General features: G+C 38.3%; 1 protein-coding gene across 11 annotated transcripts in view; it reads left to right on the top strand.

The window, feature by feature from the left end:
- Positions 1-19,299, top strand: part of PHF20L1 (PHD finger protein 20 like 1) — a 61,095-nt gene extending 41,796 nt beyond the window's left edge. For 5 of the 11 annotated variants that reach the window (XM_030012857.2, XM_030012855.2, XM_030012856.2 and 2 more), the window contains 8 exons: positions 3,097-3,261; positions 3,649-3,830; positions 5,754-5,853; positions 7,060-7,146; positions 8,059-8,254; positions 8,662-9,031; positions 12,473-12,638; positions 13,773-19,299. In XM_030012857.2, the coding sequence (XP_029868717.1) occupies positions 3,097-3,261; positions 3,649-3,830; positions 5,754-5,853; positions 7,060-7,146; positions 8,059-8,254; positions 8,662-9,031; positions 12,473-12,638; positions 13,773-13,915 (1,409 nt within the window). In that variant the 3' untranslated portion in view covers positions 13,916-19,299. The remainder of the gene's footprint in view (positions 1-3,096; positions 3,262-3,648; positions 3,831-5,753; positions 5,854-7,059; positions 7,147-8,058; positions 8,255-8,661; positions 9,032-12,472; positions 12,639-13,772) is intronic. The other 6 variants (XM_030012864.2, XM_030012860.2, XM_030012858.2 and 3 more) reach the window with 3 other exon arrangements.
- The last annotated feature ends 3,798 nt before the right edge of the window (positions 19,300-23,097 follow it).

Raw genomic sequence — 23,097 nt, 5'->3', positions numbered from 1 at the left:
GAAAAATAATCTGTCAAAAGAAGTAGTCGTCTTTTTCTCCAGTACTAGCTCACTCAGGGCATGGGCAAAAATGAAAGGGTGTGAAGCATGCTTCATTCCTTTGGAATCAAATTGAGGCATCTTGGGGAAGAACAAGAAGCAGGCACATTGTGTGCTTCAGACAAGTTTTGTGCAAGGCTTTAAAACAATCAAAAAAAACCCCAACTAACCCTTTTTTTTGTGCTTTGAGTATATGCATGTTTGTTTATATAAAACCCATATAACGCAGAAGGTAGGTAATTTCTGTTAGTTATACTGTTCTGTTACAGTGAGGTTGGTAGCAATACAACATGAAGTAATCAACTCAACTACACATTGAGCTGATTCCCCTACAGTGAATATACTTAGGAAATGTGGTAGATAGTGTGTTTTTGACAGAAGGAGAAAGTAAATGTGAATACTGGCTGTATGGAAGGTATTTAGGAGGGAAGCCTATTGTGGAACCCATTGCAAGAAAACTGTAGATACAGGTGGTAGCAGGAATGCTTCCTACAGAAGGATGAAATTGTAGATATCTGATTACTCACATATTCAAAACAGTAAATTTTAAGAGGAGTAAATGGATGGCTACTCTTAATTACCATTTGACCAGCATAAGAACAACATGGACCTGCTCAAGCGGGTCCGGAGGAGGGCCATGAAGATGATCAGGGGGCTGGAGCACCTCTCCTGTGAGGTCAGGCTGAGAGGCTGTTTAGCCTAGGAAAGAGAAGGCTCTGGGAAGACCTTATCGCAGCCTTCCAGTACTTAAAGGGGGCTTATAGGAAAGGTGGGGAGGGACTCTTTAACAGGGAGTGTAGCAATAGGACGAGAGGTGACAGTTTTAAACTGAAAGAGGGTAGATTTAGAGTAGATATTAGAAAGAAATCCTTTACTGTGAGGGTGTGAGGCACTGGAACAGGTTTCCCAGGGAAGTTGTAGATGCCCCATCCCTGGAAGTGTTGAAGGCCAGGTTGGATGGGGCTTTGAGCAACCTGGTCTAGTGGAAGGTGTCCCTGCCCGTGGCAGGGGGGTTGGAACGAGATGATCTGTAAGGTCCCTTCCAACCCAAACCATTCTGTGATTTGTGATTCCATGACTTACCTGGGACAGTCTCTCCTGTCACTATGATTAAGGACAGGCTTGGAAATGTTTTCCTTGAGACTGTTGCAAATAGTATATGTTAGAGGAAAATATGTCATGCTGGTATCAATATAAATGTCAATACTGCTGTATTACCAGTAGGCACAAGTGCACGGTGCTGTCTGTGCTTGTGTGTGTGCTCTAACAGCCTCATCCTGCTCCTGTCTCTGGCTGAGCAGGGTGGGGGTCCACTGGTGAGAACATACAGAAGTATACTTGTACAGAGTGGATCTCTCCAGCAGCTGAGCTCAGACACTGTCTGCCCAGTAGCTGCCTCTGATGTTGCTGGCACCTGGAGACACGAGTCCGTGGGGCCACAGCCCCGCTGCAGTACAGACCATCTCACTCGTATGTGCACTCTCGCACACTGCCAGAGTTGGCCAGGACTCCCCAGATTCCCATAGCCCCCCCGGCTCTCACCCTTAGGTACTGACACCCAGAGCTGGCCCTTGCAGACCCACTCACCCCTGGCTCCCAGGCCACTTCATCTGCTCACCAGCTGGTCCACCTTGATCTCTGCTAGCAATCAGACACAGGCACTGGCTCCAGGTGCTGCAGCATGAACTCATGGGCCTCTGTGACCAGAGATCCTTTGCAAGTGGCTGACACTTTGGTCACTCCAGTCTCTCCAGGTGCTGCCACCACAGACACATGGGCCTTTCGACCTGTGGCCTTACTCCATTTGCTGGCACTTAGACCCCCATATACACACCTGCACACTGAATAAAACGCTTCTCACCTGGGTAAGAGTTAGTAATGGGGTTTAATAAGAATCATAGAGTAGTTGAGGTTGGAAGGGATCTCTGGTCCAACCCCCCCTGCCCAAGCAGGGCCACCTAAAGCTGGTTGCCCAGGACTATGTCCAGACAACTTTTCAGTATCTCCAAGGAGGGAGACTCCACCACCTCTGCCAGGACAGACTGCGCTGATCAGATGCAGGGCATGGCCAGACAACTGTACTGACCAGCAAACTGTTTATGCACGACTGGCCCTTTTTATCCTCTTATTCCTCTATTTTCCCCACACTCGTTCCTTCCCAAATCACTTAGGCCCATCCATTTTCCCCACCTTTGGTTCCTTCCCTAAACATTGTATAATAAGTCTTGCAATCCCCAAATGATTTTCCCCTATGTCCCATAGTGTGCCCCATCCTGGGCTGCAAATGCCCTTAGTGCAAAAGGTGATCTGGATTGCTGCTCTGGGTAACACATTGTGATGGGTTTCATGCCTGGATAAGGGGGGTGATGGCATGGCTGGGACAGCCCTGGGAGGGCTGCGGGCAGGGCATGTTTGTTGTTTGCCTGCTCTTCATGCTCCTCTGGGCTTGTGCGTACCCTGCTGGGATGCTCCCAGGCCCATCCCAGGAGCCGTCGGCCCATCAACGGCCCCATGGCTCCTGGGGTGGGCCTGGGAGCATCCCAGGAGCGTTTTCTTTGGGCTTCCTGTGCTCCTCTGCAGGTGTGCAGACAAGCTTTTATCGCTTAACCTGACAGGACCATCTGGAGTTACTTCTAGGTAGCAATGTTGGTAGCGCTACCAACAGACCTAAAGCAAAAAAAAGAGAGCTACCAGCAGCATCTCTTAGGATAGCAGATGGTACAGGATGAATTTTGGAAAAAGGCGACTGTATAATGTTCTAGGAAAAATTATTCCTCTGTACATTCAGAGATGGGAGGGAAGGGGGAGTTAAATGGGTAGTGCTTGTCTTGGCTATTAAACATCATTATGTTTCTTACCAGAAATTTATTTATAAAATATGTTATGAAGAGCTTTTGCTATTTCATATTTACAGTTTCATCATCCTAATACCTCAATGTTGATATTCTTTACTTCTGAACATAATGTTGCATTATACTTAAATATTTTTTTTTTTTAATTTGTCATAAACTTTTCTTTACTTTTGTAACAGCAACTTATTTTCTTGTAACTTTTCAGATTATTCAGATTATGAAGATAGTTCTGTTGAATTCTTGGACAGGTGCTCCTCTCCATTAACACGGTCCTCGGGGAGCTCTCTGACTTTGCGCAGCATGTTCTCAGAGAAGAATACATCATACCAGTATCCAAGAGCTATCTTGTCTGTTGACCTTAGTGGAGAAAGTAGGTTGGCTGAACAGCAACTTTCAGTTCGTAGGTTTAATTCTTTAAGAGAGAGCATTTTAAGGAAATAATTTGGTATGTGTTTGGGATTGTAGCTATAAATGTAGTGACTGATTTACACTTCATCTATTTAAATCAAAATGCTTACACTCCTTAAGCTGTTCTGCATTGTAGTTGCTTTGGTTAAGTGTTGCTACTCTGCTTCTGAGGAGATCACATTAAAGGCATTTTGCAAAATTCGTCAAGAAATCTAATATACCAGCAGTGTGTTTGAGAGCTATTTTTTGCTATATGCAGGTTAAGATTTTTAACTGCCAAAACCCCCTATATTTCTGTAAAGTAGTGCATCTATGCACACACAGTTTCACATGTATTTATTTTTACTAGACCTTTCAGATGTGGAGTTTTTGGATGATTCCTCTACGGAGAGTTTGTTACTTAGTGGTGATGAATACAATCAGGACTTTGATTCAACTAACTTTGAAGAGTCTCAGGATGAAGATGATGCTCTCAATGAGATTGTTAGATGCATTTGTGAACTGGATGAAGAAAATGGCTTTATGATTCAGGTAAAGAAATTGGGGGGGGATGGTATATTTTCCATTTAAATTTCTTGCTTGTGAAGGTGCCCTTTTGATGTGTTGGAGACCGAAGTTATGTAGAGAGCTGTAAATAGAAGTGAACAATAACAAAATATTTTTATGTTCTGCACTTGGCATGACTCTGTTTGATGTATGCAGAACTATTACTCTAGGATGGGGTTTCTCTAACAAATCGATATGTAGAACAGATTTATAAGGAAAGGTAACCTTTTTCCTTATAGCCAGTTGATAAATTTGGAATAAAGTATCCTTTCCCACACAGAAATCATCGCTTCTCTCCACAGACCATCCCGATTATACCAGCCCTTCTGGTTTGGCCCTTGTGCTTTGCAGTACCAATTGTAGAAACCACTCTGCTCACTGTAAATGTATCTCAGCTGTATCCAAGATCTCTGCCATACAGACATTAATATTGTCAGTAACTGTGATGTGTGTGATGTGCATGCTTCATCTTTAGAATAGCAGTTCTCAAACTAGAAATCACTAGCTTGTTTTAGAACCTGCTAAGAATTTAAATCTTACTTGGTGTAGAAAAAAGGGGAGAAGAGTATACAGTGTCTGCACAGCATTCAAGTGCTGATGGATTGCAACTGCTGCTGCTTATTTATTTGTACTTCAATGAAGGGAGCATTTCCCATCTAGTAATGAATAATTTAAAGTTTTTGTCTCAAGGAATTCATAATATAGCGATTAGATCAAATGAAAACAACAGTGAGGAAGAACTCAGTTGTCAGTAACTTTAAAAAAGCCATGAACTTCTTGGGTTTTTTTCCACACTCGAAAACCAGGTTTGTATTCAACTATTTATGTGGTACGGTTTCTGTAGAAAATATGGAGCCTTTTTAGTTGAGATCTGAAGGAAGGGAGTATGGCTGTCCTATGTTAATGGACTTAAAGTCTGGGAAATGACAGAAAGATCTGAAAACGAAGGACACAAAGACTGTCCCTGGGAACTCACTGAAATGCAGCGCTGTGTTAGAGGAACTAAGCAGGAGTTCAGCTATGCTAAAAATGTGGAAAAATGGACTAGCGTAGAAATCTTTGGAGAGAGGAGAGGAAGTTGTAGCCATAGTGGTGTAACAAGACGAAAGGTGACTTCAGTGTTTTGAATAGGTTGATGCTCAAAAGCATGTCAAAGTAAAGAGGAGAGACTTTCAGTAGTAAAACAGCAAGTATTTAGAACACAGGCAAACGCTCAGTTGAGAAAAGGAAATGTATTTTTAAGTGGTAGTTTCCTGCCCGTTTCTAAAGTCCAATGACAGCCTGATTTTTCCTCTTCATGCCTTGTCTCACTGAGAGCAACCAGTTTGCTGTTTCTAGGCCCTCATGTCTTACCACTTCTATTTTGCTCTCCTATTCTCTTGTTTCTCCTCTTTCATTTTCTCTTCATTTTCTTTTTCTTTTAGATTTTCCATTGGTGCGATATTAAAAACACATCTTTCTAGCGCACTGGAGAGATGCTTTGTAAATATAAATAATTAAACTGAAGAGTTTTCTACTTTTCACTGTTATGCTGTAATGTATTACATTATCTTTCTACTTTACTGTAATATTATACTCCTGTCTTATGTTTCACTACTAAATATTTAGGTGCTAAAATACTGAATGTTGTAATAAAATATTATTAAATATTACATCTTCAATTTCTTTTTTTTTTTTTCCAGTCTGGAATTTGTGGTTGAGGTAACTTTCAGAACTAGAGCTCTTTTTTAGCTTGATGTCTTTGCCTACCCAAACACAAATTGCCCAACTAAAATAATCTTACTCAAACCAGCTATTTAAGTTAAACTGCTGTTCTCTGCATTTTGACGATACAAGAAGTAGCTTGCGATTTTTTAATCTACTTATCTCAGTTTTAGTTTTTGCTTTTGTTTTTTTTCCTGATGTCAGTGTGAAGAGTGCTTGTGTTGGCAGCACAGTGTATGCATGGGACTGTTGGAGGACAGCATTCCAGAGCAGTACATCTGTTATATCTGCAGAGATCCACCAGGTACGGGTAAACCACCTTTATCTGCATCTGTCTGCTTGGGATTTTTAAGCAGAGATGTTAGGCATTGCTTAAATTGTTAAAGCTCTGTCTGTTTTGTGTTATCTGTTATACTTCTTCGGGGCAAGTGATTTGAAGTTTGGCTCTGAGCAGAAACTTACTTTCCTGTTACTAACATCCTGTTCAGCTATGCTAAATCTTACTCATGATCTTAATTACCATTGCTTTAGTTGTTGAAACTTAATTCCCCCCCAAACCTTAGCACTTTTTCATGTCATTGTAGTCTGAAAAGTCTTTCTAAACAAATCATTCTTTTCAGCGATCTGTTTAGCCTATACTTGGAATCACACCTGTTCATTTAAATATTTTTTTTTTTTTTGTTAGAGAAAAAGGACTCATTACCACAGTGCACTGAAATACGCTGTGGATGTCATTTCATATTAATTGCAATTTTATAATGTTTGTGCTTGTCTAGAATTGTGTAAATAAAGGTGTGGAACTGAATATGTAAGATATGAAAAAAATCTAGCACTTTTTATGGTAAATGATAGTGCACAAACAGCACATCTTGAACTCAAGCTTGTTAGAATAAGTTTGAAATGGTATGAATTAGGAAAAGTTTATTTACTTTTAAACTGAATATACTTGATTAGGAAGATGTTGATTTAAAAATGGTTCTGTTCATGAACCCATTTTTCTTGGCAGTTATTTGGAGAAAAACTATACGATTTGGAAGAAAGGTTTTAGTATTTTTTCTGACAATTGGTACAAAAGCACATATATGTCTTCTGGTGAAATATCCAACAGTCCAGCTGTTTTAAAAGGGCAATGAGACTACACCCCCAAATTTCCTTTAATTCTGAACTTAAGAAATGAAATCGGAAAATTGTTTGCAGAGGTATAAAATAGCACTGTTTTTATTAGTTATTTTTGAGAAGGAAATTTAGGAAAATAGAGCTGGAAGGATGTGACTTTTTCCATTTGCCCCAATCTGAATCTAAATTGATGATATAGAGTCTTGTTTGATAGTTCTGTGTGGTGTACTCTTTGAGCAGTCAAGCTTTTTCTTATTAAAACCAACTAATTTGTCTTGTGTTCTTTCCCTGCACTGTACTAGGTACTTCGTTATCCCCTGCTATGCAGAGACTGTGTCCCTAATTTTTATCTTCTCTCCCTTCCTAACCATTACTTCTTTTCTTTCTATGTCAGGAGAAAAAGGTCATTCACAATGTCAGTATTTTAAAGTGTATTGGGATAATGGGCAGAAAGGAGATAGACAGGGTATTCTCCTGAAAGGTATGAAGGGCTTCCATCAACCCATTCTTTGTTCTGTATATGATGATAGTCTGATATGAAATTGAGTGTAAGATATTGCACTGATTGGTCTTAGTCAGTCTGTTTGTCTGGGTTCCTCATTGTAAACAATAATATCGGAATAACTAGCATTATACATTTCTAGTTTTGTTTTTTGGTTTGTGTGTTTTGTTTTTTTTTAAATAGTTATTAAGTTACTATAGAAGCACTAGCTAAATACTCAGTCATGCCTGTTGGTTTACGATTGTAGATGTTGCCATAGGATGGGAGACCTAAGGCCCACTTACATCAATATCCTGTCTAGTAGTGCCTGGTAAAAGGCACCTCAAAGGAGAGTGTGAGGACTCTGCTGTCAGATAACTTTGAAATGTCTGCTTTCATGAAGTCTTCTCTTGGCTTCTAATAAATAGATACTGACTTCAGTATTGAAGCAAAATATTTGTCTTTTAGAAACGAACTAGGTGTTTTGGATATGTCCATATAAAATCCACTCTCTGAAATTTCTCTTGGTAACTTAGGTTTGCTTTTTTTTAAAAAGTAAGCTGCAGTAGTTAGATAAATAAAATACTCATGTAAACTTTTTTTCAGTTTGATAATAGCACAGCTCTTGATATCCTGTACTTTGATTGCAAAGGTGATTAGATTTTCATTTCAAATGCCATTTAGAGAGGTCTTGAGATTTCAGGTTTATTTTTGTTTACATAAGTGTTAAGAGTTTCCTCTTAATCCATGAAAACTAAATTTTAATATATTAATAGCAAGATCTTGAATCATTCTTTGACGGATGTTAGGGGACATTTAGGGGAGTACAGCATATAATTATAGCACTCTAGTTTTAAATACAATTCTGCTGTGGCTTTAGATGGCCCTCAGTTTGTTTATTGCTTACCCCAGGTCAGAGGTGGAGTGCCAAATATCTTTATGATAAAGACTGGCTTAACAATGGACACATGTGTGGATTATCATTTTTGAAAGAAAACTACTCTCATCTTAATGCCAAAAAGATTGTGTCAACACATCACCTACTGGCAGATGTATATGGTGTAACTGAAATATTGCATGGACTGCAGTTGAAGATTGGGATATTAAAGTAAGTATCGGTCCAGGTTTATTCTCCGTCTTTATATATTTAGGTAGCAGAGACTACCATTATTCCATATGCATTATTCTCTCACGTTAAAGTTCTTTCTTGTATAATAGTTTAAATAATTCAAGTGCAAGATGTAGAATACCCTCAGCTTCAGTGGGAGTTAGGTGTTCAGCACCTGAGCAGATGTGGTGTATTGGGATTATTGGTGATTTTTTGTTTTTTTAAGTCAATTTTGGAGTTAAAGGGACATTCTGGATTTATCCTAAATTGATAAGTGACCTAGGAATACTTACATGTTAGATAATGGTACTTATCAATAGCTGTGATATAGCAGAAGTGGATGCTCAATAGTTTAGTGCTGTAAGTGGTATTTCTATAACATGCTTTTTTCCTCCCCTTCGTTGCAGAAATAAGCATCACCCAGACCTTCATCTCTGGGCTTATTCAGGGATGCGAAAGGAACAAGAACAAATAACTGTTGGGGTAGAGAAAAAATTAGTGACTTTGCCAGATGCTGTTAATCCAACTGAAAGGACATGTCACAGTCAAAACCATAAAGAGCCACCCAGTATACCCCAGAAGATGGAAGAAACGTACATCACAAGTGAGCACAGTTACCAAAAACCACAGAGTTTTGGTCAAGACTGCAAAGCAGTCACTGACCCTATGAGCTCAGATGATGAAGATACAAGTAGTTTTGAGGAAGATCAGGAATTTCACACAGAGAATAAAAACTGTTTACAATATTCTTTTAAAGATGATGGCATGAATGAGCAGGTAAGTATCCTTCTTCGTCTGGGAAGCTTCTTAGATGGAAAAATATGTTCAATCTGATAAACCTCAAGTGCATACAAGTATTTAGAAATATTCATTGTTCTAAGTTGACATACTCTATCAAATGTCAGCAGAAATCACTAGAAGCAAAGTTGGATGGCTGAAATAGTTTCAGGTGAAGTATACCCATTTCAGCTAGTGAATGAAATGCAAAGTTTGGTTAAAGTATTGCCTGTGCTAAAACTGTTTATGCTCAGTCCAGTGTTGAGGGGCATGGGGTGGGTGGGAATCCTATGCTTAAAATGCAGAGTCTTGAAGAAAACTTACGTGTTTTTGCAAGGTGAGGAAAATGGGACAAGTTTCCTTCTTCCTCTCAATTCTGTTTTCTACATGTGGTTTTTTTTGTTGTTGTTTGTTAAACTGAGGTTTGTAATAGTGTTTATTATCATACTGTGTTCTTCTTTTAATACCAACACTATCAAGAATTCTGTCCACAAGTAATGATTTACTGACCAACTAATTTCACCTCGTGTGCAACTTCTTTTGAGTCTTTTATATTGCGTATTTCTTCTAATTAAATGTTTCACAGGTTTTTAGTCAGGATTATATTTGGCTATTTAAACATCTCTTTCTCATTTTTGCATTAATGGTTTGAATCCATTACTTTGTGGAAAAGGTCTGAACTTGTTAGTCTGGTTTTAGTGAAGAGTTCTTTAGTGAAGAGAAGTTGAGCAAAAAACAAAGTGAAACAAACTTTCTGTTTTCTACAATACCAACTGTGTGAGAATAAATGGCCCAACTCATCCCCCTTTTGAAGTACAGTTTCTGGTGTGGAAGAAATGAGTAAGATACATCTTTTTTCTTTTAATTTTAGTTTTAAGTGTGGCATGTAAGCTATATAGTCTGAATGGGAAATTTTGGCTCGTTCTAGTTAGAAATAACTGTTTGTATGCTAAATCGCATGATTATATTCAGTTTTTATAGTAAGGAGATATGCAGCAGTGTGAAATACACTTTCCTTCCAACAGTACCTTAAATTGTCATTGTAAATAATATAAACATATTTAGAATTAAAAGAAAATACATGTGAGCAGTGAAACAAAACTAATGTTTCCTTCAGAGACCAAAGCATATATGTAAAAAGCTAGGTGCTGTCTGTTTTAAACCAGGAAGAGATGTGTTTGGGGCAGTGTCTTTCCTTTGGGACACATTTAGTTCACCTTGTTGTCAGTAGTCAGCCTTGATATCTGAAATAAGGCTTTCTGTCTAGACTTAATACACGTTGAAAAGCTCTCCTTGGTTTCTCCATGAACCTGTTTGTACTTACCTTAAAAACATGATGACGCTGACATTGAAGTGCCATTTTTACAAGAACTGCCTTCTTTGTAAAGTGCCTTCTTCACCTCTCCTTGTCAAAATTTTGGCTGGAGCTTTGGATTCTCCCTTCTAGTACCTGCAGAGCCTTGAATATTCTGATTTTCCATACTGTTTTGTCTTATCCTGATCTACAGTTCTGTTACATATCTTCTTTCTCTTATAAACCAGATTGACTGTTATCAAGTCCCTTTTTCGAGTCTGCATCATCTTTAAAATTGTATTTAGTTTCCTTGTTCCTGCTTCTGAAAGCACCAGCCTTCTGCACCTGAACCTCCTGTTTATTTCTTCTTCGCAAGCTGGATCCTGTACTCTGCTTCTCTTACTACCCCTGCCACCACTCCCTGATTGCCTACATTGATCTCTTAGCTTAGAGAAGGACCTGTTCGTTCTTGCGGGTTTTTTTCCAAGGAGCATTTACTAGCCATTTGAATAAATACAGAGGCAATTAAAAGGAAGAAAAAATCTTTTGTGATGTTATTTAGATGACAAGTTATTTAGCTTTAAGACTGTAACTTACTGCAGTGGGCATCTAAAAGATTCACCTAACAGATGATCTTGATTTTAGAATTATGGACTTGGGTCCTCGTACAGCAAGGGAATTCTTCTCTCGTGGTTTTAGAGAGGGTCTGAAAATTGTAATACATAGGGCATTTCTTATTTATGCTGAAAAATACCTTTATCAGATTAATAACAGTTTGGATAGTGAAAACACTGGAGGCAAACTTGATGTCTTGAGAAAAAGATTTTACCTGAAAGGTTTGAGAGTTTAGAGGCTTTTATGACTTTTAAAATCTATCTTTGATAAATAACTCCTTTAATGAATATTGTGAGTATTAACAATACTTGTTCTCCAGGACTCGCTCATAAAGCTGCCAGCAGGTTGGTCCAAGTTTGATTTGTTTTTTTAATTGATTTTAAGTCTTAAAGTTGTTTTGCTTAAGAAGTAACTTAAAATCCATCAGTCCCTATTTTCTTCCCCTCTCTTCTCACTGTTGCCATTCTTGACTGGAGGAAGAAATACTTTGAGAAAAAAATGGTGTTAAGTCTGTTATGTGACGTGGAAAAAAATCAGCTGAGCACTTCTTCAGAGAAGTGTATTAATAGGATAAAATTCACTCCTTGCTCTGACATTTGCCATGAAGTGACACCGCGTGAGCACATGTATCCAGCATTCTAGTCCCTAAAATAGAATCATAAATAGTGAAAGAACTTCATCAGGTATGAAGTCATAGTGGTTTATAAAATGGAAACTGAATCTTGCTAATCAACGGAGATGCTGAACATTTTAATTCATTAAATCCGGTATACTTCCTTTGGCCATTTCCCTTAGCTGAAACGTCAAATACAGAAAGATGAGGAACTTGTGTATTATGTCTGACTTGCTATGAAGATACTAATTATTTCAAAGAAGTCAATCTTCCTCAGAAACTATGTTTGCATAACTCTGCGTATTACTGCCCTTGTAACTATCCCCAAACATGTACAATTCTGTCCCAGACTTGTGCTTGCAAGTGACAAGGGACCATAGCAATAGTAGGAAGAGAAGTCTTTTGTCTTAATCCAGAAATAGAATGGCCAGCTTATTTATGAAAAATAGTGACTGACATCTTGGATATTACTGCATTTTAGAGAGTTTTCCTTCATTCTCTGACTAAAGTTGAAACAAACCTTAGGGTTTTGCACATTTTTGGTGACAGTAGACCAATGCAGTTCACTTAATGATTTAAGTCACAATTTATATAAGAAGGGCACAGAAATGCAGTCTGTCTTACTGCGTTAAACAAAGTGCTTGAGCTGGTAAACTTTACCTCTTGCCTCACCCCCCCAGTGCTATACATGCTCATTTGTATGGAATTGGCATTTTGTTTGGTTTAGTCTATTGGTGTGTCATGGTACGTGGCTTTCTGAGTATGCTTTTTTTTGTCAAGTAGTCGGAAGTACAATTCTAAAACAGCATAGTTTATCATGTGACTCAAGTGTTGAAAGCAACACCAGAAATTAAAAGAACACAAAACAAAAAAAACCCTCTTAAATGGCAATTTTTTTCTTTCTGTTGCTCCTATGAAGAAGAATTCTGCTGAAGGAAACACTGTGTTTGTTTGTAATGAAAGAAAAGGCTCAGAAGAACAAGTGGACACACATCTTCAATGGCAGCTAAATCTCCTTACCCATATAGAGAATGTACAGAACGAAGTCACCAGCAGAATGGACCTGATTGAAAAAGAAGTTGATGGTAACTGCATTACCAGATACTTGTTAATACACCTGTAACAGCATATTTCATAGCCACTGTGTTGAAGGCACTGAGGATGGATTTTTTTAAGTATTGTATTCAAATTTGGGTACCCAAAATTATAACCAGAGCTTGTACCCCTGATCCCCCCACCGCCTTCCACAAGTTTTGAGTGCCCAGTAAAGTAGCTTAAGCACTCAGGACCCCTGAAAATTTAGCTCAAGTTTGTGATATTAGGCAGACTTCAGAAAGCTTAGATAACTTGTCTAGTCTTTGTCCGGATAAGGATCATAAAGTTGATGGATTTTTCTATGCCTGGAGTGTTTTTGGCCTGATTGTTTTAGTAATTGACAATGTTTAGGAAAAAAAAGATGCGTTCGTTCTGCCTTCAACTTTGGTTTGCTATATATTAGTAAGTAAATGGTTTCGGGAAGGCAAATCAGGCTTCATGAGAAAACTTGAACAAAATTACAGTGTAGGTGTAAATATTACAGCACATAAGTTTACTCACCAGTCATAGAAATTAAGAATGAGGTGACTTTGTAGTCTAGTCATAGGAGTCTCTAATTATCTTTTGACAAATAAAGTTGTCTTATTCCTATTTGCAGTTTTACTTTCAGTATTCCTGCTCATACTAGGCAGTATTTCTAGGCTAACAGGGTTGACCTTTTTCCTTCTCTGGCTCTACAAGCATAGAAATTCCTTGAAAACATTTGCTGAAGATTGGAAAACCATTCTGTAATCTGGACCTTGTAAGCAGGAGCCTGTTGAAGTGACAGAAGCAAGCCTTGCATTTAAGGGTTGCTTTTTCTGTTGCAGAACTGTCACAGCAAGAAGATCATGAACTAAAGTTTCTTGTATGTGTGTAGAAGGTAAATTGTTAGCCAAGGGTATAATGTGCTCCGAGGTTACCTTTTTATAGTAACAATCAAATCAGAAGATATGTTTGGATCGTTTGAGTGAAACACGGACTTAATTGGTGTTTCCCTAATCAAAATTGCTTTTGTTAAAAATCACAGCCTCAGTATATTTTCCCTTCTTATAAAAGACAGAGTAAGAACAAAAAGTTTAATTTTTATGTAAACTGTTTCTTGAAGACTTTTTCTAATCAGCTTCTTCCTTTTCCTTCTGTAGTTTTAGAAAGCTGGCTTGATTTCACTGGAGAACTGGAACCACCAGATCCTCTGGCAAGATTGCCTCAGCTCAAGCGACGTATCAAACAGCTCTTAGTTGACATGGGAAAAGTACAGCAAATAGCAACACTTTGCTCTGTATGACAAAAGGAAGAATAAATAAATACAAATAGATTCTTCACAGTGAATTTTCTTACTAGCCACAAGACTGACAGGAAGACAGCAAAAAACTGAGCATTTATCTGGTTCTTTGCTGATTACATTAATAGCCTGAAGCTTTAGAGAGAGGAGAGGAAATTTAGAGTAAGGAATCTGGTATATTGAAAATCTGAATATTCAATGTCCAGGCTTCAAAATGTAATATATTACATACTCAGAAATGTTGATATGATTTTAACATGATAAACAAGAAAATGCCCGCATACAAGAAAGTTGAACAAACAAAAACTCTGCGAAGAACAATGCTACTATCTTGAAACCTTTGGCAAAAAATTATTAATTTGCAGAATTCAGCTGACTAAAAATTCTTGGGAACTGCTTTTTTAATGAATTCCTCTTATCTTGCTAGTGAAAGATAGACACAGAGAGATATGTATCCTCTCTACAAGGAAAGTTTTTAGATTATTTCCTTCTCTCGTGAATGTTCAGGAAAACGTACATACTAGCTTTGATTTTTTTGAAAGAAATTACTTATCATGGTCTCCTTTTTAAAATATTTTTTTAAATAGAAATCCTTATTACAGCACCCTTAGGCTCCTTGTAAAATATAAGTGGCAAATAGTGGTCAGATGTGCCAAACAATATTAAAACCACTGGGATAAGAATTTAATTATGACTTACATGAAGGCTTTTCCAAAGTCCTACTTGGTGCCAGCAATCCATCCAAAATTGTGTCTAGTTTATTTTTTTTTTATGTTCTATTGCAGTATTCAGGATTTAAGGTACAATTTTTGTCCTGGGTAGCTCTGTTCTGGTGTTGGCCCTCTGAAACTTTACCATCCTCAGCTGGGATGAGGAATGACAAGAGCAGCAAAACCAGTCTGTGGCTTTGAATATACTAAACCACTAGAATAAATATCACAAGATAGATTATCCAAGATGTTTTTATAAAATCTTTCAGCTTCAGTGAATGAAATGTCCTGAAACCAAAGGCAACCTACTTGCTCTGTTAGCTCTTGCTGGATTTTGAGCCCAGGACTTTCCCTGTGCTTATAAGTTGCCGTTGTACCCAGTGCTACATACATATTTGTATGTGTATGTATATGTGTATAGATACACATGTACATATATACATACTATATACATTTATATCTACACATGTCTAGTTTTATTACAATAGACTTTAAGAACTGGTGGTTAACATGAAATGTTACCTTTTAACAAGCAGTTTCTAAAATTGAAAATAATGTATGTACAGGTTTTGAAATTTGTAAAATATGACTGTTAAAAGGAGGCTATTTAACTGATGACATTAAGATACTTGAACATTTTATGCCTCACGTCTGTTTATCAGTTCTAGTTATCTGTATAAATGCATTTTAGAACCGATAGACAGTAAACTTGAATTTACCTTTTGATAAGAGTACAAGCCACTGTACATTCAAAAATTATTTAAATTTGCAAACACACTGTTCTATATGTAAGGTACTGTATGTAAAACTGTTTATTAAAACTATTCTGCATACTCTACATTTTCCACTTTTCTTCCTGATCTACATACAAATGTAAAAAAGAAGTGATTGTTATAATGTACAGACCATCAAAAATCAAAAAATCCTGGAATGCCTTTTGAGGATGCATAAAATTTAAAAGTGTGCCAAAGATGGATTATCTGGGAAAGACTTTGCAACAGTGCATTGAACTTTCATGGTAAAACCATTATTGAGAAAGAAAGCAGCATGGCTGGTTCATTGCTAAAATAAACCTACCCTGACATTTCCCATCTGTCTATCATATCTGAAATTATCACTCTTGATGTCCAAAGCAAACTGTAAACCCCTGTTACAGAGTGGTTGCTATTTAAAAAGTCTTGCCACATCAAGCTTATAGGAGACATTACAGAGCTGCATGGTAACATGGAAGTTAATTATGGAATCATGATTGGCAACTTCATAATGCAGAAAGAATACAAGAGCTGAGGAGTTGTTGACATTTTTATAGCAACTGTTAATAAATAAAATACTCTGTGTTATATAGTTGGATGCTTAAATAACTGCTTCAAACAATATGAATAGTTGAGTGACCTACTTGCTTTTGGATATGTGAGACTTTTTTATATATTATTCACTTGCTGCATATCCTTGAATGTGGTACTGTGTGTACTGTATAAGAGAAGTGTAAATCCGGATGAATTACTTTGAAACAAAGTGGAGTGTATTTACATAATTTATACAGCATACACTGTAGCAATATTATGCAATGTGTGTGCATGTGTGTGATGTAATATAATTGTAAATGTTGCTGAAGGTTAGATGGACCGAGAGATTCCAGGTGGGAGGACGGAGGTTTCATTTTTACAGAGATGGAGGAATGGTATCCTGAAAAGGAAATCGTAAGGTCAAAGTTAAGGTTGCCCTTGCAGCTTTAACTTGTCTTCTGTTTGTATATGTTATGGTCTCTAAATTTACATGAGTATGTAATTTTATCCCTCAGGATCCTGCCTTATTCAGGATGGGCTGTGCTTACAAAAACAAATCATCTGTTTGTTATTTTTTTATCTTCATTTCTTGTGTAGTCATGTATTATTCCTGCAAGCTTTCATATCTTCTAAGAAATACAATCTCAGTGTCCTTATGGACAGTGCTATGATGCATTGTGTATTGCTTGAATGCTTCACAAACTTGTCTGAGTTTGCTTTCTCGAAGTGTGATGTTAGTCTGTAACGTGCACATTAGTTTTGGCCCCAGTTTCTCAAGTATTCAAAGGTTTGGGATGCTTTTGGAAGTTTTTCTTTAAACACAAGTCAAGTGCCATGAAGACGCTAAGTGTTTTGCACAGAATGTAACCTACAGTTGATTGCTTTGCTCGTGTGCCAGTCAAACCCGATGTGATCTGGCTCATACCAGTATTTCTTCTAGTTGGCCTTATCGAGAGATTCTTTTTCCTGTAGGCATCGTTTTCCATCTGTCTTCCTACTTCCTCTGTAAATAAGCCAGGGATCTACATGCAGTCTATTTGCAGCATCATTTATTGGGGTGTGAATTGCAATTGCTTGTGCTGTATGATGATGGAGGCAGACCCTCTCTGAGGAAGAAATAGTATATGGCAATGTAAGGACTTCTTTTTGAAGTAAAATTTTTAAATTTGCAGCCTTCTTTTAACTTAATATAAGTTTTCAATAGTAATAAACAAAAGGGAAATGCTGTTTCACAGGGCTAAATGGCAAACTTGCGGTGCCTTTAAATGCCCAGCTTTTTGTCTGAGGGTTGTTTTTTTTCATGGAGGTATCAGGGTGATTCATTTCAAGGCCTCCTCCTTCCTGTGACAATACTGTAGGCATCTACATCAGGAATTCTGCATTTTCAGTTGCAGTGATGGCAGTAGGACATCAGTATTGCACTCATAAATGAAATGTAGTCTTGGTGACATGATCAGATACCACATGATGGGGCTGCCTATGTTCCAGTTACAGAGTGGAGGTACTTTAAGTCATGTGGCAGGGAATGGGTTGGAAGGTGCTTCCAGCTAACCCTGTTCTTGGGTAGCTGTAGGTTGAGTAGTGCCCATATTTTGGGTATTCTGGCCTTAGATGCGTAGATCTTTGTTCAACTATGGAGTAATTTACAGTGGTAGAAGCCTGTTGTTCTCTTTAAAATAGTCGAAGAAGATGGGTTGCAATTTTCTGATGGATTTCACGTACTTGCTTGGTGGCAAAGAATTGAAACTGTTCTTCCATGGGTGCAGTCCTCTTGTATGGCTGACATGCACCTGTCTCTCAATTTTGTCTCTGAGTTTCTACATGTGCTCCTCATCTGTTCTGGAGCTTGCATCTGTTTCTCCTTTTGTTCTTCAGCTTTCTGCACTCTGGCTTCTTCCGTGATGCCCAGAGGGTTTCACTCCTTGTTCTCGTGCCCAGTTCTTTCTGGCTGCTGTGGGAAGCAGTCGTAGGGAGAGGTCTCTGCTCTTCTGTCCTCCGCCTCCAGTGTGTCCTATGAGCTGTGCACGGTTGGAGTGTGTGTACCACGATCAAAGTGTTCAGATGTTTTTGCTGTCTGCCTTTAGTGAGCCTCTTCTGATCTTGGGCAAGTGGTGATCTGCCTCTACTCCCATCTGGCTTCTAACTTAACTAGACTTGAACGCGTATTACAGTAAAACCTCCCTGGCACTGTTGGGTCCCAGCACTCCTTACCAAACTGAAGGTTGGGATGTAAAGGAGTCACTTGAAGATCACAATAAAATTATAAAAGTATTTTGATGCTTGCAAACCAGAATATTGTCCCTTTGTATTTGAAGGGAAACTGCAACTATTTTTCTTCACTGAAACTTTAAAATTTAGACACAAAAGAGATCCTGAACTGAACTGGAGCTTGATGTAAAAATCAACAACAAAAGTAGGGGGTGGGAAGCAGTCTGCAAACAGGGGCTTCATAACAAGAAGTGTGCAGTCAGGCCATCTTGGCTACTTTGCCCCGTTAGTAGTTATATGGAGGTGCTGACGTGTAAAGGGGGTGCATGCAATGATGCCATTCATTTGCAAACAGGACCCATCTTTGCCATGTCAGTTTAGAACACTGGAACCGTAGGTTTTCTCTCTACTGCTTAGAAATGTTACAGTACATGCACCTTAATTTTGGAGGGCTTTATTAAGGTCAGAGGCTTAATCACTTTTGAAATGCCTATTGCTATTCTCACATTTTATTAGCTGACACTTTTTGTTTCTGTTGTACTGAGTCCATATGGCTCTAGGTGATCGTTTTACAGAGGATGTTTGAAATACTTCAGTAATGGTTTTTATTATACTCTGTTATGTCCTGGGCACTGGGTGTGGGGGTCTGTCTTTAGCAATAAGTATTATACACTATGTGTATATCTGTTTATATATGGAAAACAAATATGGAGCATGTAATGATGGTGAAAATACACTGCACAGAGAGCAGATTGTGCATTTGGCAGCCATTCTGCACCAGCCTGAACAACTCAAATAAAAAATTGGAGTCCACATGGAGAAAATGAACTAGCGTGAAAAATCATTCAGGAGTGAATTTCCCTTTCCATACACACTAGGCCTGTGTGTAAGCGCTACATGAGCCAGCCTCATTCTATGGATTGAATAACTAAAGCTAGTTCAATTGCTGTTTATTTCAAACAGCAGCCTTCCTTTCTTTAAAACTGGCCAGAGCCACCTCCGTTCAGCTGTAGCCATGTGTGTCAGTGTATTGTCACTAAACACTCTGAGAGAGGCAGCAGTGCACTATTATTAAATCTTCTATGAAAGAAGCAAAATACTTTCTTCTGTGATTTGTTTTTTATAATAGCAATAATGTTGACTGCATTCTAATACTCACAATAAAGGTCTGTTGAGATTGTTATGTGCCTGGGCTCCCATTCAGTGGACTTTTGTTTTGGTGAGCTAGCGAGTGCTGGTATACGTTTTAAAGCATCAGGGGATCTTCAGTTGCATTTTTCCCCTGTAGTCAGTAAGCTATATGCAGTCATCGATACTCATTTATTTGTATACATTGCAAAGCTTTAGGGAATCTTCAGCTGTATTTTAGCCTGTAGGCAAATTATGGAGTCAGTAAATTATTTACAGTACTGAATTACTTACTGGGTGGCGAAATAATTAGAAGACTTTTCTGTTACTGAACTGCTTTGGTGTTTAACAATTTCGGGGTTTGAGTTTTGCAATGTGCTTGGTTCTTGAAAGACAATGTCTTTCAGTGACTCATTCACAGTGATGGCATCTCTTCTTGTGGGCAGACATCTGCCTTCTAAGGGTGTTTCTAGTTTTGTGCCTTTGTACAATGTCATTACAAAATAACCAGTTTGCTTTTAGTGTTTTATTTTAATATTGCCTACAAGCTGTTGCTCAGGATGCTACTGTAGTAGGAAAGAAATAAGCAAAACATGCTAAGAAAGTTCCTGTCCTAAATGTCCTGTGGAACAGGGTGGAAATGGTAAGCGGCAGGTGAATGAAATCAGACAGAAACTAAATGAGTTACTAACACAGAAAAATGTTTCTGTTGTTCACAGCAAAAATAGGTATCATCTTAAACATGCAAGAAATTTCAAAATTTTAATTCTGAAACAGATATTTCAATTAGTATTGAAGTACAGTCTCAGAGCAGTCTTTCAAATTTAAGGTAGGAGGCCAAATTCAGATCTTGGAGTAATATGCTGAAACACTTTTTCTAATTAGCAGACTTATTAAAGAAGAGGTTTCCTGAGACAGACCAAATACTGAGCCAGCCAAGTGTATAACCTTCAGTAGGAATACAGTGTCAGCATCTGTAGAAACATACTGACTATAAAAGATCTGTACAAATTGGTCTTTCCCTTAAGGTATCTTTCACTTCTGGTAAACTGAGGTTTCCCTTACCAAAATCTTTGTGAAAACCATGAGTTTAATCAGTCTTTTTTCATTCATTTCTCTCCACAACATCAGGTGGTGTTACTGAATTCCCCAGCTGTGTCGCGTGGCAGGAGGAGTCGTGTTTGTCCTTGAACTTGCTTTCTGACTCCATTGGCCGTACGCTGTTGCATTCAGTTCAGAGAAGGTTAAGTATTGCATTATTGAAAAGACCAAAAGTAGTTTTATCCTACCAACACCAGAAGTTTGGCACCCTATTGCTGTCTTGTGTGACTGGAGGGGCCTTTTCTCACTACATTAGCTTGTTTTTCTCAAACATTGAATCCATCCAGCGTGCAAATCTATCCTTCGCACCACTGGGGGTTGCAGAACTGACTCCTGCTTGCGATTTCAAAACAATGTGCATCCCAGATGTTGTGAGAATAAAATAAATATTTTTCTACTTTGCATCGCTGTGGTACTATTGGATAGAGGAAAACTGTGTTATCTCCAATGGATAAGTAAGAAAAAAAGCCATTTTACCTGTCCTAGAAATGGTTCATTTCTGCAGGGACAAAGGCAAATTCAAATGTTCTTACATGGGCCTCTAGGTTCTTTGGTCACCAAAGGCACTTTGCCAGCCAGTAAATTATAATACAAAAACTTGAGAAGTCCTCTGCCCACTTTTCTTATCTAGCCAAGTTTAGTATAGAAGTTACTGGAACTTCCCTGTCATTCTTTCAATCTGAAGAACGTGTCACGTATGAAGTGACTGAAACTTGTATTATCTGGTGGGGCTGTGCTTTTTTCCTTGTCATCTTTTAGTTTTGCATTACATGAGGCCTTTTTAAAACTTAAGTAGAGATGATAGAGATGAGAATTGCTTAAGAGGGTCTTGTTTTCTGTGCCAAAATCATGTGAAGAAGATTGAGACAAATGTCTTATGCTTGGGAAGAAATGTACCAAATGTAAAACATAGTTCTCCTCTGTCTGTAAGTGTAATAAATTACTAATGAATGGCGTTAGTCTATGTTTTTACGTAGTTTTCTTAAAATGTGTGAGAGGATTGTCCAATATTGGTGATCTATTTAACACAGAAAAGCAGTTTATTATTTTAAAATAAATTAACTAATTGATAAGGGCATAATTTGACAATGCTTTAAGTTCTTAAAATTTTTGCTTCCAATTTGCTGCCTCATTCAAGAGGCTCCCTTAAGTTTGTTTCTTAAACTAAGGTTGACTTCTCAGGCTCAAGTTTTATTTGGGTGAGAGCAACTTTTCTGTGGGCGTAGATGTTTGTGTGTGACAGGAGTCACACTTGGGCTTTTGGATATGTAAAAATTGCAGTTGCACAAACCACCTTTTCTGCTAAGAAAGTGTATGCAAAACTGGAACAATGAATAAATGGTCTGCTTTTCCCTTGAGGTTTGTGATTTCAATGTTTCATCACACTGACATTTTTCTTCCCCCCAACAATTATAGTCTACATTGAGTAGCTTTTTGCCAGTGCGTACAACAGACGAAACCCTCATTTCCAGCACTTGAGCAATGATTTTGAGGACATGTTCGTTTTAAGGCTGTATTGGCCACAGAGACCTTTTCCGCTTACTCTTTCTCCCTTTCATTGGTGAGCTAATTTAAGATATTCTTCCATCTTTTCTCAAGTGCTAAAAACAGAGGTCAATTCAATTGTCCCTTCACTGAAAGTTATGCAGTGAGGCTTTTCTTAATTTGAATTTGACCAGCCATAGACTACAAGTGCCTTTTTTTCCTCTGATGAATGTGGATTGTGCATATTGCTCTGTAAACTACTTTTTTTTTTTTCTTTCTTTTTAATCCATGGGCTATTGCATCCCATTGAACTTGCGTGTACTGAGATGCCCGTCTTGGTTTGACGCACATCTAGAAGTGGTTTAAGTGACGCCAGTTGCCAAAACTCACTTTCTCACTTTGTTGTTTAAGAGACTTTTAAGACTTGGCTGTTCTTCCTAGCTTGCATAGTTCAGAGGTTGTTTTCTGAGTGTTTCTGAAGGAAATAAAAGTAATCTTGGGAATCAACACTATGTAGATATTGCAGGTTTGTTTTTCTTTCTGTTAGTAATAGCCCTTTGATACCTCCTTGCTTTCCTGTCTGCCTTACTCTGTTATCAGCTACTAATGTCCTTTGGTAGCAAAGAATAAAGGAGGAAAGTGAATAGCTACCTTAATGAGCTTGCTTCTCTCCCCATTTGCTGTGCAAGGAACCCGAATGACCCTGTTTTACTAACTTTAGACAATTGGACTAAATCAATATCACACACACCCCCCCCAACACACACTCTGGGTCTGCGTTTCAGTGGCTTGGAAACGTGGTTGTTCCTGTAAGCACTGACCCTGCTGCCCCTGGAGAGCCCGTGACCCTGGGCTGGGCTGTCTCTTGTTGTTTTGCTGTAACTGCCCTGCTGCACTGGGGGTCGAACACAAACCTGAGGCTTTTGAAGCATACTTGAGTCAGAAATATATGTCACGGTCAAACTTTTCATCTTTCCTGATTCAGCCACCCTAGTGCTAATGCTGGCTATTCTCCGTTTAGTCGGAATCCTTTGCACTGCACGTACGTTTCCTGACAAATGCTATGCTAATCCAGAAATTAATTTTCTTTCTGTGCCTGCTTAATCAGGGCTGTTACAGGATTTTTCTTCTGAAGGTTGCCTTTTTTGGTCTGTCATCTGTGCTGGACACATCTTTTCCCAGCTTCATCTTCCTGCAGACTATTGGCTTCCCTCAAGTCCAGAGTAGGTTGCTTGAAAGTAAAATCCAAATATAGTCCCACTTATTT

Source organism: Aquila chrysaetos, chromosome 4 (assembly GCF_900496995.4).
Source record: "Aquila chrysaetos chrysaetos chromosome 4, bAquChr1.4, whole genome shotgun sequence".
Lineage (NCBI taxonomy): Eukaryota > Metazoa > Chordata > Aves > Accipitriformes > Accipitridae > Aquila > Aquila chrysaetos.
Note: the sequence above shows the minus strand (reverse complement) of the source record. Positions and strands in the feature narration are given on the sequence as shown.